The 16,620-nt window shown below is 49.4% G+C and overlaps 1 protein-coding gene across 1 annotated transcript in view; it reads left to right on the top strand.

Moving 5' to 3' along the window:
* The first annotated feature begins 1,193 nt into the window (after positions 1-1,193).
* LOC133339102 (RNA binding protein fox-1 homolog 3-like) overlaps positions 1,194-16,620 on the top strand; it is a 36,147-nt gene continuing 20,720 nt past the window's right edge. The window contains exon 1 of the mRNA XM_061547221.1: positions 1,194-1,602. Within this exon, the coding sequence (XP_061403205.1) occupies positions 1,543-1,602 (60 nt within the window). The 5' untranslated portion in view covers positions 1,194-1,542. The remainder of the gene's footprint in view (positions 1,603-16,620) is intronic.

Genomic DNA, 16,620 nt, shown 5'->3' with positions numbered 1-16,620 from the left:
CCTCCCGCCATTCGTCACACGGCGTCACAAAAAGTCAGACCCCCCCTCAAATATGACGTCACAAAGCTCTGCCCCCCCTCCCCAACAAAAATAAAACATGCCTCAAATCGCTTTAAACTATTGTGATTGTAGTGCGTATTTAATGTGCCGCTGCACTCTGATGTTGTAGGAGAAACATTTATTAAAAAGTCTATTTTATTAAGTAAAACGAGTTGTCTATATTTATTTAAAGTTGCGCAATTTGATGTGACGTCACATTTCTCAGCCCCCCCCCCCCCCTCGTCACACATCGTCACACATCGTCACAAATGTCTGACCCCCCCCCCCAGGTGCGTGACGTCATTTATGGACGGCCCCTTAAGAGAAGGGAGCGAGTCCCTTTAAGAAAAGATACCGGTCATTTTAAAAGGGACTGGAATCCTTTAAGCGAATATATTGGATCCCTTTAAGAAAATTGGCTTGAACCCTTTAAGAGAAGAAACCGGCTCCCCTTATTAGATGCAAATGTAGCGTAACCCTTTAAGAGAGAAACGGCCGGGTCCCTTTAATGGGGAGGGGCCGGATCCCCATTCGGGAAGGATCTGGTGCCTTTGAGAGGTAAGGACCGGGTCCCTTTAAGAGAAGGACCTGGCCCCTTTAAGACAGGAAATTATCGCTTCCCTTTAGATTTTAGAAGATACGGGGCGCCTTTAAAATAATAACGCTATGAAATGACCGGGACCCTTTAAGAGATGAGACCCGGTTGGTGTTCCTTTAAGATGAAGGATGGGGGAGTGGTCCCTTCAAGAGCAGACGTCCCTTTAAGAGTGGGTGGAGTGGGGTAAGGGGAGTTGTCCTTTTAACATGATTAGGGAGGGGGTCCCTTTAAGAAGAGCGATGGGGAGCGTCTCCCTTTAAGAGGATTGGACTGAGGCGGTGTCCCTTTAAGAGGAGGGATGGGGGAGTGGTCCATTTAAGGGCATTAGGGGGTCCGTTTAAGAGGCGGGATGGGGGAGTGGTCTCTTCGACGAAGATTGGGGGGGTCCCTTTAAGATGCGGTACTCTGGGGCCGGTGTCCCTTTAAGAGGAGGGATTTGGGAGTGGTCCCTTTGAGATGATTTTGGGGGCATCCCTTTAAGAGACGGGACTCTGGGGCCGGTGTCCCTTTAAGAGGAGGGATTTGGGAGTGGTCCCTTTATGAGGCAGGACCCGGATCCAGAGACCCGGTTCTGTGGTGTGGAGAGAAAACGCCGAGACGCAGCAGAGAGACATCGGGGCGTGAAGATCTCTCCCCTCGGCCGTCTTTGTCTTCCCGCGTATCACCCCCCTCCCCCTCTCTCCTCCTCCATCCCTCGATCCCCCACAACCCATTTGTCTCCCCTAGAATCCTTTCATCTCGCCGCGGCCGCCTTTGTCTCTCACTGTCGTCTCTCACCTCCATCACTATCTCGTCTCTCTCCCAATCTCACCTCGTCTCTCTCCCAATCTCACCTCGTCTCTCTCGCTCACCTCGTCTCTCTCACCTCGTATCTCTCTCTCTCACCTCGTCTGTGTCCACCCGCGATGTCGGGAGAGAATCGAGAGGAGCCCGAGGCGAAGCGAGCGCGGACGGAGGGGCCCCCGGTGAGGTTCAGCAGCTGCATCATCAGCTACATCATCATTAATCAACATCAGCAGCTGCATCATCAATAATCAACATCATCAGCTACATAATCAACATCAGCTACATCATCAATAATCAACATCATCAGCTACACCATCAATAATCAACATCATCAGCTACATCATCAATAATCAACATCATCAGCTACATCATCAAGAATCAACATCAGCTACATCATCAATAATCAACATCAGCTACATCATCAAGAATCAACATCAGCTACATCATCAATAATCAACATCATCAGCTACATCATCAATAATCAACATCATCAGCTACATCATCAATAATCAACATCAGCTACATCATCAATAATCAACATCAGCTACATCATCAATAATCAACATCATCAGCTACATCATCAATAATCAACATCAGCTACATCATCAATAATCAACATCAGCTACATCATCAATAATCAACATCAGCTACATCATCAATAATCAACATCAGCTACATCATCAATAATCAACATCATCAGCTACATCATCAATAACCAACATCATCAGCTACATCATCAATAATCAACATCAGCTACATCATCAACAATCAACATCATCAGCTACATCATCAATAATCAACATGAACATCATATCATCAGCTCCATCAGCATCAATCATCAACATCATCATCAGCTACATCATCATCATCAGCTACATCATCATCAATCATCAACATCATCAACATAATCAACATCATCAACATAATCATAATCAACATCATCAGCAGCAGCAGCTACATCATCAGCAGCAGCTACATCATATCATCGGCTACATCATCATCAGCTACATCATCATCGGCTATATCATCATCAGCAGCAGCTACATCATCAGCAGCAGCTACATCCATCACCATCAACATCACAACCACCACCATCATCACCACCATCAACAACACTAACATCACCACCAATATCATCATCACCATCAACATTACCACCATCATCTTCAGTATCGTCATCTTCACCATCATCATCAAACTCATTAACGTCATCATCACCATCATCTTCACCATCATCACCACAATCAACAACACCATCATCTTCACCATCATCACCACAATCAACAACCACACCATCTTCACCTTCATCACCACCACCACCATCATCATCACCGCCATCATCATCATCACCGCCATCATCATCATCATCACCGCCATCATCATCATCATGACCGCCATCATCATCATCATGACCGCCATCATCATCATCATGACCACCATCATCATCATGACCACCATCATCATCATCATGACCACCATCATCAACAGCACCACCATCACCACCATCACCACCACCACCATCATCAACAGCATCACCACCACCATCAACAGCACCACCATCACCACCACCATCAACAGCACCACCATCACCACCACCATCAACAGCACCACCATCACCACCATCAACAGCACCACCATCACCACCACCACCATCAACAGCACCACCATCACCATCATCAACAACACCACCATCATCAACAACACCACCATCAACAACACCACCATCAACAACACCACCATCAACAACACCACCATCAACAACACCACCATCAACAACACCACCATCAACAACACCACCATCAACAACACCACCATCAACAACACCACCATCATCACCATCATCACCATGACCACCAACATCATCACCACGACCATCAACATCATCACCACCACCCTCTTAACCACCACCATCATCAACACCATCATCATCATCAACACCATCACTACCATCATCATCAACACCACCGCCACAATCATCATTATCATCACCACCACCACCATCATCGTTATTATCATTATCATCATCGTCACCATCATCATCGTCACCACCATCGTCACCACCATCATCGTCACCAACATCATCATCATCATCGTCACCACCATCATCGTCACCACGATCATCACCATCACCACCATCATCTTCATTATCACCACCACCATCTTCACCACCACCATCACCACCACCATCACCACCACCATCTTCACCACCATCTTCACCACCACCATCACCACCACCATCAACACCAACAACAAACCACCACCACCAACATCATTGCCATCATTATCACCACCACCATCTTCATCTTCACCATCTTCATCTTCACCACCACCATCTTCACCACCACCATCTTCACCACCACCATCTTCACCACCACCATCTTCATCACCACCATCTTCACCACCACCATCTTCACCACCACCATCTCCATCATTATTATCAACACCACCGTCACCACCGTCATCACCACCATCGCCATCTTCACCATCTTCATCACCACTACCACCACCATCATCATGACTACTACCACCATCATCATCACTACTACCACCATCATCATCACTACTACCACCATCATCATCACTACTACCACCATCATCATCACTACTACCACCACCACCACCATCACTACCACCACCACCACCATCATCATTACCGTCAACACCACCACCATCGTCATCACCACCATCTTCATCATCACCACCATCACCACCACTACGATCATCACCACCACTACAATCGCCACCACCATATTCATCTTCACCACCACCGTCTTCACCACCACCACCACCAGGTCACCACCATCTTCACCACCACAGTTACCACCACCATCACAACCCCTGCGTGTGTGTGTGAGTGTGTGTGTCTGTGGGGAGCTGTAGCGGTTAGCGCCCTGCGCTATGAACCTGGCGACACGGGTTTGATTCCCGCTCACGGCCAACACCAGTGACGATTATCTGAACCGGTCCTGGGCCTCCCCTAGGTCGACTCAGCCTCAAATGAGTACCTGGTGCAGTGTGTAAAAATTGCCACTAGGGAGACAAAGGCCGTCGGGCGTGGTGCTGGCCACCCACTCCCTCGTGTACCGTTCTGGCCTTCATCGGTGCTCGCTAACAGCACTTGCCACTACAGTCTGTTAAGGCTATATGGGGGATCTTTGTCTGTGTGTGTGAGTGTCTGTGTGTGTGTCTGTGTGTGTTGGCAAAAACAACCCCCTACCTCCTCGCGGTGCCGGACGGGCAATGCTGTCGGGGACAGTGCTGTGGGGGGGAGGGCCAATTCCGATTTGCATCTCCCCTCATGGCATCTGTGACCACCACAGTGGCTAAATGGGGGCTCTGGATGTGTGTGAGGGGCTGGTAACCCCTCCACCTTCAATAAATTACCACTAAACCACGACTAAAATATCTAACTAATAAGTTTGTGCCGGAGGCCCCAGGGGGCCAGGCGTTTATTACGTCTCCTGGCCAAACCCCATCTGGTGGAGCCAGGAGATTGAATCTTTACCCTTAGGGCTCCTCCAGAAACAACGACACGCCACTACGGATGGCCACGTGGAATGTTTGAACGCTCACTGCGGAGGAGAGGCTGCCGCTCCTCTTTTGGGAGCTGGACCGGTACCGCCTGGATCTCTGTGGCATTCAGGTGGACCGGCTCTGGCTCCTGTCACCATGAGAGGTGGACAGTCCTCTACTCGGGGCAGGAGATTGCCAAACAACAGGGTGTGGCTCTTCTTCTGAACAAAAGAATGAAGGGGGAGTGGGAGCGTGGTGGTGAGGTGTGGGAAGCTGTAAGCCCCAGGCAACTTTGGGCTCACCTTCCCATCAACCGGAGGCGAGGAGTGGTGGTTGTGGTTACTTATGCCCCCACCGAAGACGAACATCCTTGGAGGGATGCAGGCAAGGCCGATGAGTCAGATGCCTTCTATGACTTCCTGTCACAGGTGCTAGCTAAAGTGGCCCCTCGAGATAGAGTCATCTTGTTGGGTGACTTTAATGCCCGAGTTGGTCATGATGCTGGCACCTGGTCTGGAGTAATTGGAAGGCATGGGCCAGATCAGTTCAATAACAACGGTAGGAGGCTGCTAGATTTTTGTGCAGCCCATGGGCTTATAATTACCACACCCTGTTCCGGCATTGGCGCATCCACACAACATCATGGATGCATGCCGGGTCCAAGCAATAACATCTGCTGGACTACATAGTGACGGATCAGCGGTTGCGAGCCCATGTCCTTTTGACACCAGGACCAACTGTGGAGCTGATCTGCCCTCTGACCATCGACGAGTCATCTGTAAGATGCGCCTGCCATTCTTCCACTCCGGTGGTGGGTGTACACCCAGGACCCCATTCCAACCTAAGGTGGGCCTGGTCTCAGCTGATGAAAGTTGCAAGCGAGAATTTCATCATCGCTTGCGGCTGGGGTTGGCATCGTCCCCCACTCCTGATATTGAAGGTAAATGGGCGAGGTTTAGGACTGTCACTCATGCAGCTGCAATGGCTGCTTTGGGTATGTGTTCCAGACCTCCCCAGAGACCCTGGCTGACAGAGGATGTGTTCAGGATGGTTGAGAAAAAGCGACAGGCCCACTCTAATCACCTACAGCATCCCACGTCAGAGAATGAGGAGGCTTACCGCAGCCTTCGCTCGGAGGTTCGGAGAGCCGTGAGGCGCTGCATGGATGGGTGGTGGTCGTGGGTTGCTGAGGGAGATGGAGTCTGCCTCAGTGGCCCACGATCACAAATCCCTATTTAACTCCATCAAAAAAGTAACCTGCAGCGCCACACCTATTAACCTCATTAGGGGAAAAAACGGTGATCCAATCTCCGACCCCCAGGAACACATTTGCAGATTTGCTGAGCATTTCTGTGAGGTCCTGGGGGAGGGGAAATCCCTCAGCCAGAAAAACATCGTGGCACAAAGTGGGGATGACCATGCTGAGGCTGCAGTGCCTCAAATGTTGGAAGAAGAAATCACCCCCTGTGAGTGGCTGTCTGAGGTGCTATCTGTTGAGGAAGTACTGAAGGCGATCCAGAGTCTGAGGCCAGGAAAGGCACCAGGCAGAGATGATCTCCCAAGCGAAATGCTGAGGGAGGGTGGCGTTTGTGCACAGACTGCCCTACATGACATAACAACAGTCTGGACCACTGGATGGGTTCCGCAGGATTGGAAGGGTGTCCTGGTGGTTCCCCTCTTTAAGAAGGGGGACCGCATGGACTGTAACAACTACAGGGGCATCTCACTCCTCAGTGTCCCGGGAAAGGTCCTGGCAAGGATTATTTAACATTGCCTTGCTAGGCACGCTGAGGAGAGGATTGTTGAGCCCCAATGCGGTTTCAGGAAAGGGCGGTCTTGCACAGATGCCATATTTTCTGTCCGTCTGCTACAGCAGAGGTGTAGGGAATTCCAACAAGACCTACATCTTTGCTTTATTGACCTGGTCAAGGCCTATGATACCATCAGTAGGCCTGGGCTCTGGGTTGTCCTTGACCCTCTGCTCACGATCATTAAGGACCTTCATGATGGTGAGCGGGCCCGGGTAAAACTACGTGGCCGGGAGTCGGAGCCATTCCCTGTACACCTTGGGGTGTGACAGGGATGTCCTCTGGCTCCCACATTATTTAATATCTATTTTGACCACGTAGTTCGTGAAGCCTTCAATAGCTGTACCGGGGGAATTTCCATTTGGTACATATATAATGGGAGGCTGATCGTCAAGGGAAGGCTCCCTATTGGTCAACCATGTTTTGTATGCCGATGATTTGGTAATTGCTGCTCATTCAGAGGAGGAGTTAGAGACGCTTCTGCTGAAACTGGAGTGTGCCACTAAGAGGTGGGGCCTTACCATCAGCCCCACCAAAACGAAGCACCTGCCTGGGTATTTTGTGCCATCGGACACTCCACCCCCACAACTCCCAATCGGTGATGGGGCAGTTGTGGAGAGTTTCCCATACCTGGGCAGTGTGCTCATGACCGTCTCTGGTTTGGCAGCGGAGGTCTCACTCCTAATCAGTCGAGCAGCAATATATTTTCATTGGTTCCGTAATGCTGTGTGTAAGCTGCCTGGTCTGTCACTGCGCACGAAGCTTCAGGTCTTCTCGGCCACAGTCATTCCCTCCCTTCTCTACAGCTTGCAAAACGTGGACCCCCCCAAATGGAGCATCTTTGCCGGTTAGAAACATTTAGGCTGGCCGGTTAGAAGCATTTGGGCTGGCCTGCATACGATCCATCCTGGGTTTAACCAGGCTGGATTGTGTGAGGAGCTCACAAATCCTTGAAAGATCTGGGCAAAGTCCCATCGGTGAGTTCCTCGAGCAGGCAAGGTTGCGTTGGCTGGGTCATGTAGCCCGCATGCCCAGCCACCGCATGCCTAAACAGCTTTTGTTCGGTCGGACCGAGGGAGCTAAACGGAGAGATGAAGTGATGTGGTACAGGAGGACGTGGAGCTGAGTGGACTTGCCGAGAACTGGTACCAGCGGTGTCAAGATCGGCCTCTGTCGAGGAGGCTCGTGAAGGACTCTACTGGGCAGTTGGAGGAAGTCGCCCTCCAACAACAACGGAGGGCAGAGGAGCGACACTCACAACAATGAGCGGAGCGCCGGGTGGCTAAAGCGCAGCAAGTTGGCACAGTAGGAGGAACAGGTGGTGCATCAGCCAGTCATCTCAGTCATCTCAGTCGACCCGTGGCACCTGGGTTTGCCCCGTGACCTGCCAGCGGGCATTCGACACTTCACGTGGCCTCAAGGTGCACATGGCCTGGCACAAGCGTTGTGGTGACGTCACCGCCACTTAGTGGAGAATGGGGATTGTTGTTGTGTGTGTGTGTAACATGATTAGAGACGAGCCGAGATTGAGAATGAAGGCACTTTCCTGCACTTGCCCCTAGGCCTCAAACGGGTTACCTGGTGTGGTGGTGTGCAGTAGTTAAACTTTGCAACTAGGGCGAGGAGACAAAGGCGGCCGGGCGTGTTGGTGCTGGCCACCCTCCCCCTCGTGTAGCCACAGTGCCAGTCTTCAATAGGTGCTTGCGAACAGCACTTGCCCCTACAGCCCTGCTAGAGGCTACCTGGGGGAGCTTTGTGTGTGGTGTGTGTAGTACATAGACACTGCTGCTGCTACTCGCTAGCTAACATCACTTGTCCCGACAGCCCTGCTAGAGGCTACCTGGGGTAGCTTTGTCTATGTGTGGTGTGTGTAGTACATAGGCACTGCTGCTGCTACTCGCTCGCTAACAGCACTTGCCCCCGACAGTTTGTTAAAGGCTATCAGGGGTGGGGGGGGGGTCTTTGTCTTTGTTGTGAGTGGATAAGTGGGCGAGTTGGTGCGTTGTTGTGAGATCTTGCGTTGTGTTGGTGGCGGTGGTGGTGGGTGAAGCGGTCAAAGCAAGGCTGTAGCCATGGAGTCAATATTGGGGGGGACCAAATCTTCCAGAGGGTCTGGGGGTCCCAACCCAGAAAAAAAAATCTAAGTTTGAAAACGAATTTCCTGCCTAAAATATATTTATTTAGTTTTTACAATAATGTCTAATAGTGTATTGTATTGCATTGCTCCGTTTTTGCTTTTTTTGACATTTCTTGATTTATTGTATGTAATGGCAGAGATTAGGGATGGATAAAGTACAATCATAACCACAATCATATAAACAAAAATCGATGCATTGATTTATATGAAGACAAGTCCAGATATTGTGGCCAAGTTTGAGCAAATTGTTCTTTTTATTTACATAGCATAGCAATATTTTTTATAGCAATATATTTGGGGAGACATTTTGAGCATATTTAATATTGGGGGGGGATGTGTCCCCCCATTATATATTATAATTACGGCCTTGGGTCAAAGTGTATGGTCAGACCCAAGTCCTCAACGTCGGAGGGGATAAATCGGCATTGAGAAATTCACAGGGAAACGGCAGGCAACCAACGTTGAGTAGCAAGAGAAGAGTGACTGCGAGGTGACTGATCACCCACATAGGTATACACTGGAGGTCTCGAAGGGATGATACGTGGAAAGTCTCGGCGAGTCTGTGGGTCTCTGTATGCATCTGTGGGTATCTGTGGTAGACAATGATTTGTGAGAGTCTGTGGGTCTCTGTGTGAGTCTGTGGGTCTGTGTGAGTCTATGGAAGGATACCCTTCAAGAGGGGGACCACAGACTGTAACAACTACAAGGACATCTCTCTCCTCAGTGTGCCGGGAAAGGTCCTGGCAAAGATTATTCAACATCGCCTTGCCAGGCACGCTGGTTTTTTAACCTGGTCAAAGCCTATGATACCATCAATAGGCCCGAGGTCTGGGTTGTTCTTCGTTCTTTCGGAGTCCCTGCATCTCTGCTCATATCATTAAAGAGCTTCAGGATGTTGGGCAGGCCCCAGTAAAACTACATGGCCGGGAGTCGGAGCCATTCCCTGTTCATCATGGGGTGCGACAGGGATGTCCTCTGGCTCCCACATTATTTAACATCCATTTTGACCACGTAGTTTGTGAAGCCTTTTATGGCTGTACCGGAGGAATCTCCATCTGGAACCAATACAATAGGAAGCTGATCGATGCCCGGGTGTGGTTAAAGGATGGCTCCCTATTGGTCAACCATGTTATGTATGCTGATAATCAGGTAATTGCTGCTAACTCTGAAAAGGAGTTTGAGGCGTTGTTGCTGAACCTGGAGCGTGCCACTAACAGGTGGGGGCTTACCATCAGCCCCACCAAAATTAAGCACCTGTCTGGGTATTTTGTGCTATCAAACACTCCACCCCTCATCTCTCCATTGGTGATGGGGCAGTTGTAGAGAGAGTGGAGAGTTTTCCATACCTGGGCAGTGTGCTTATGACCAGCACCAGTTTGACAGCAGAGGTCTCACTCCAAATCAGTCGGGCAGCAATATATTTTCATCGGCTGCATAACGCTGTGTGGAAGCTACCTGGTCTGTCACTCCACATGAAGCTTCAGATCTTCTCGGCCATGGTCATGCCCTCCGTTCTCTTTGCTTGCGAAACGTGGACCTCGCTATTGGAACATCTTCGTCGGATAGAAGCATTTAGGCTGGCCTACCTACGATCCATTCTGTGTTTAGCCAGGCTGGATTGTGTGAGCAGATCACAAATCCTTGAAAGATCTGGACAAAGTCTCATCGGTGAGCTCCTCCGACAGGCAAGGCTGCGTTGGCTGCGTCCTGTTGCCCGCATTCCTAAATAGCTTTTGTTTGACCGGATAGACGAGGCTAAACGGGCGCGGCACGGGCTAGAGAAGAGTTGGAGTGATGTGGTACAAGAGGATATGGAGCTGAGTGTACTTCCCGATGACTGGCACCAGCGGTGTAAGATCGGCCTCTGTGGAGGAGGCTCGTGAAGGATGTTACTTGGCAGTTGGAGGCAGTCGCCCTCCAGCAACAACGGAGGGCGGAGGAGCGACGCTCAGAACAATGCGCAGAGCGCCGGGCGGCTAAAACACAGCAAGTTGGCACAGTAGGGAGCATATTTGGTGGTGCATCTGCCAGTCATCTTAGTCGATCAACCCTTGGCACCTGGGCTGTCCCGTGACCTCCTGTCAGCGGGTGTTCGACACTTCCCGTGGCCTAAAGTGTACATAGCCTGGCACAAGCACCGTGGTGACGTCACTGCCACCTAGTGGCAAATGGCAGTTGTTGTAGGGTCTGTGTGAGTCTGTGGGTCCGTGTGAGTGTCTAGGTCTCTGTATATGCCTGTTAGTCTCTGCGTTTGTGTGCATCTATGCGTCTGTGTGCATCTATGCGTCTGTGTGAGTCTGTGGGTCTTTGTTGTCGTCTATGAGTCCCTAATGCAAGTCTGTGGGTACATGTGAGTATGTGGGTCTTTTTGTGTGCAACCAGCACTTGCCACAACAGTTATTTTGAGGCTATACAGGGGGCGGGGTGCGGTCTTAGTGTCGTTTTTGAGTGTCTGGGCTGATGATGAGCCATCTGCCGCGGAGGTTTGAAAGGTCGATCCAGAACCTGATGGGACATGGGTCAGGGTGGCAGCTGCAATGGCTGAACTGGGTTACTTACCCCAGACCTCTATGAGCTTTTTCTTTGTATTTCAAACGATAAACATGTTTTTTTATTTTATTTAACAGATGTAAGGCCCCACTGAGCTATGTAGCTTTTTTTCAGAACAACTATAAACTATGTTTTTATTCTCACCAGGTGTAAAGCGCTCTTTTCTCTATGGTTGCGAGACCTCCTAAAGGAACATCTCCCCGTGGTTTGAAACATTCAGGCTGGTATCGACCTACGATCCACCCTGGGTTTAACCGAACTGGAGTGCAGTGTGAGGACTTTGCAGACCTTGAAAGCGCTGGTACACCGTTCCATCAGTGAGCTCCTCTGGCAGGCGAGGCTGTGTTGGCTGGGTCATGTAGCCAGCAATGCACAGCCACCGCATGCCCAGACAGCTTCTGTTTGTCCGGATTCAGGGTGCTAAATGGGCACGGCACAGGCTAGAGAAGAGATGGAGCTGATGCGGTACAAGACGATGTGGAGTTGAGGTGACTTGCCGATGAACGGTACCAGCGGTGTCAAGTTCGGCCTCCATGAAGGAGGCCCAGGAAGGACGCTACTGGGCAGTTGGAGGCAGTTGCCCTCCAGCAATAACAACAGGACAGCGGAGCGACGCTCGCAACAACGAGCGGAGCGCCGGGCGGCTAAAACACTGCAAGTTGGCACAGTAGGGGAGGTACCAGGTGGCGCATCTGACCAGCCATCTCAGTCGGTCAACCCCATGGCACCCGCAGGGTCTGTCCCGTGATATCGCTGTCAACGAGCATCGCACACTTCATGTAATGGGCCCCAAAGTGCACCTGGCCTGGCACAAGCGCCGTTGTGACGTCACGGCCACTTAGTGGGTGAACGGTTGGCTGTTGTGTATATCGGAATCGGAGTACGCACATTTGTGGACCCCGTTTATGGAATAACGCCGCGCTTTGTTCCTTGGTCCTTTCTGTTGACACTCGCGAGGCAATTTTGGGGAATAACGTCACCCGGAATATGACGTACACGCGTCCACCCCATGCCTGGCATCGTGATACCACCATGCCTGGCATCGTGGTCAACCCATATGGTTTACCCGTATTCTTGTACAGGGAAATTGAGTAAAAAAAAAATGTTTGCATTTCTTCCCACATGATGGGACTTTGTATGATGAACGTTGAGATTTATATGTGGCACGGGGGTGACCATTAAGGTCTGAATTGGTCTGTAATAAGGTAGGGCATTGATCAGGGTTTGACAGGTTTCCAGTGGCATTGCCCGCAGCCAGTGTGGTAACTTAGTCTACTACACCGTGCAGCATCGCGCCGCACGTGGACAACCGCCCTCTTTCCCTTGATGTCAACAACGCAAATCAAGCGTAGTGACGAATACTGTAAGTTTAAGTAATACCGTGTTTCTTTATTTTTCTTTTATCGGAAGTATATTAGAGTTTACGTGATTTTCTAATTTTAAGTATTGTGTGTGTGTACATGTATTGTATTGATTTCGGCTAGGATAATGTAGGCGATTGTGTCTACGAGTGCGAGTGGAATTCCCTAAACCCCCCCTCCTTCACCATTATTTCTTATGGGAAAATGGCTTTTGACATAAGGCGATCTCGAGATACGCGCGCTGTTCCAGGAACGCATCCATCTTGTATGTCAAAGAGTGCCTGTATTTATTTATACTTGAGGAATCAGATGAGCTACAAAGCTTTTTCACAGATGTCCAGTAGTCATGGCCGTGTTATCCAGTAGGCCACCGTGGTAGGCACTGCCTAGGGCCTGCACACTCACCCAATCACCCAGCTACCCACTCACTCATTCACCCACCCACTCATTCACTCACCCACTCATTCACCCACTCATTCATTCACCCACCCACTCACCCAGCTACCCACCCACTCATTCACCCACCCACTCATTCACCCACCCAATCACCCAGCTACCCACTCACTCATTCACCCACCCACTCATTCACTCACCCACTCATTCACCCACTCATTCATTCACCCACTCATTCATTCACCCACCCACTCATTCATTCACCCACCCACTGACCCACTCGCCCAATCCACCAAGGACGTATTATCTAATAGGCCACAGTAGTAGGTACTGTGCCTAGGGCCTACTACCGGTGTGTTGAAGAGTGGATCCACAACATCGGCAAATCGCCCGATGATGCTGGATGTAATTACCTGTGAAACGTCGTGCTCTGATTGTAAATGTTGTGGATTAACTCTTCAACACACCGGTGGGCTAAAGCAGTGAACTACTTGTCTTTTACTATGGGAACCTCATTTGCCAGTAAAAATATGATAATTGGTTTTTTACCCTTCTATCTGGCAACAAAACTGACACCTTTTTACAAGGAGTCATGTTTGCATAGACCGCAATACCTGCAGTCATAATACAAACAAAAGACATAACTCTGATAATGTGCACTGTCCTTGAAGTTGGTTGGTCCACACCCGAGACAGCTTTCCTTAGAGCCTAGGCTCTAAGGAAAGCTGTCTCATTATCAGAGTTATGTCTTTTGTTTGTATTATGACTGCAGGTATTGCGGTCTATGCAAACATGACTCCTTGTAAAAAGGTGTCAGTTTTGTTGCCAGATAGAAGGGTAAAAAACCAATTATCATATTTTTACTGGCAAATGAGGTTCCCATAGTATAGATACTTGCCCCGAGCTCTCATACTCTGATGGTGCATTGTCTTTGAGTTGTGCGCCTTTTGGCGTCATCTGGTCCAACCCATGTGAGACTAGGCTCTAAGGAAAGCTGTCTCGGGTGCGGACCAACCAACTTCAAGGACAGTGCACATTATCAGAGTTATGTCTTTTGTTTGTATTATGACTGCAGGTATTGCGGTCTATGCAAACATGACTCCTTGTAAAAAGGTGTCAGTTTTGTTGCCAGATAGAAGGGTAAAAAACCAATTATCATACTTGTCTTTTGTCAACGTGATACTTTTTTGCTGATTGGCCGTGTCGGGTGGTGGAGGGTTACGACACATTTATAAATAACGCGATCTAACCCAAAAACGTTTATTATTAATAATATTGGTTACGAAAGCCTACACGTGTTAAACTGCATTGTCCTTGAGCTGTTCGTCTTTTGGCGTTGTTCTCTGTTCTGACACTGCTGGTGAGACTCGGGCCCTGAAGGAGGCTGCCGCTGTCTCTGATATAGGCCAATCAGTTTCAAAGACTGCATTACAGTGGTACCCCGGAGATCGAACTTAATTCGTTCCAGAAGGCCATTCGAACACCGATTTGTTCGAACACCGAATTAATTATCCCCATAAGAATGAATGTAAATTACATTAATTGGTTCCAGACACAAATCTCTCATTGTAAAGCATTTTTACAAGAAGTTTACAGTAATTACATGCATAAAATCATACAAAAAACAAGAAACACAATAAATAAATGGAATAAATATATGGAATAAATGAAATAAATGAACATTGAACTTCACTTTACTTGTAGTAAGGAGAGTTGATGGCTTGAGTGGAAGGTGATGAGGAGGAGGTGGTGTCATGCACGCTGGCCATACGCGTCTCGGCTGTGGGTTCTTTCAAGTCGCGATTGCCCGTTCGACCTCCAAATTTCGTTCAGCTTCCGGGGCAAAAAATGTTCGGAAATATTGTTTGAACACCGATTTGTTCGAGTTCTGGTGCATTCGATCTCCGAGGTTCTACTGTATATATCATCAGAACAATGTTTGTTTGCATGTTCACAAGTAATGTGTGTGCTTAATGCAGTACTTGATTCCTTGCGAAAGGTATACTCTATTTGGTGTTTCAACATCTCTAGACAACTCTCTGTTGTTTTATTGCCAGAAAGGGTCAAAAGGTATCCCATGATATCTTATGACGGCGCTTTGTCAGACGATGTCATTCTCAGTGGAGAGTCGAGGGCAAGGGAAGACGAGGCGGGGTTTTTGTTGTCCTATGGTTGATCGGAGACCCGTTTGATTTATCGGCTTTAGCGAGTTTACAGTGACGGTAGTAGCAGTGACAACTGTTGGAAAGTCATCACTGAAGGCCAAACGAAACGCAAGTGCCTAGGACCAATCTTGATTTGAAGCTTTCGTGACTGCGGGAATCCATACTCTTTGGTTCTTTCGGTAAAGTCACGTAGGTATAAAACAACAAGAACCTTGATTCAGCCCTGGCTGCGCCAGATGTATTTTTCATCTGGGACGGATGCTAATGGGAGGCTGACCGATGCCTGCTGGGTACAGTCCAGGGATATGGCTCCCTCTTGGTCAAGCGTGATATGTTATGCGATGTCTTGTCCAGCGGCTTTGACGAAGTACTGACGCACGAGAAACAAGCGGCGTGACGGTCACAGTAGTAGCGGTGGCATGGGGCAGCAGTAACCAACTGTTGGAAATTGATCACTGAAGGCCTAAACGAAACACAACAACCGTCATCCGGCCCTGTCCAATATTTGTGTGTGTGGGGGCAGCGGTTAGCGTGATGCGCTATGAACCTGGCGACCCGGATTCTATTCCAGCTCGCAGCCAACCCAACATCGGTGACGATTTTATCTGAACCGGCCCTGGGCCTCCCCTAAGGTCGACTCAGCCTCAAATGAGTACCTGGTGGCGATGTGTAAACATCCCCACTTAGGGAGACAAAGGAGGTCGGGCGTGGTTGCTGGCCACCCACTCCCTCGTGTGCTGTGCCGGCCTTCGTAGGTGCTCGCTAACAGCTCTTGCCCCCACAGTCTGTTACAGGCTACACGGTGGTAGGGATAGTTGTCATTGTGTCTTTGGGGAGCAGTGGTGTAGCGGTTAGCCTCGCTGCGGGATATGAACCCGCCGAGTTGACTTCGACTCTTCAACTCCAGGGGCAACATCGGTGGTCAAGTTGATATCTGAAGCGTTCCTGACGCCGCCTCCTCCCTCCACCTGCCCGCCAGGTCCACATTAAGCGGTCACCTTGACTCTTCCCGCTTTGCACTCAGAACTCGCTGATTGTTACCGCTAGCTCACCCCACGACCCCACCTTAATCCCACCCGCCCCCTCATATCTGCCATATTATCATTATACCGCTATCCCTCATTAACCCCCATTCATTCCGGTCATCATCATCATCATTTACGATCAGAATAATATTTCTCATTATATGGCTATCACTCGTTAACCCCCATGCATTCGATATATTCATCATCCTTTACTGTCAGAATAATAATTATTCACATTGTAAGCC

Source organism: Lethenteron reissneri, unplaced genomic scaffold (genome assembly GCF_015708825.2).
Source record: "Lethenteron reissneri isolate LAM-NWPU_2019-01 unplaced genomic scaffold, ASM1570882v1 scaffold_1640, whole genome shotgun sequence".
Lineage (NCBI taxonomy): Eukaryota > Metazoa > Chordata > Hyperoartia > Petromyzontiformes > Petromyzontidae > Lethenteron > Lethenteron reissneri.
The sequence above is the reverse complement of the archived record's forward strand: the minus strand, read 5'-3'. Positions and strand labels throughout refer to the sequence as shown.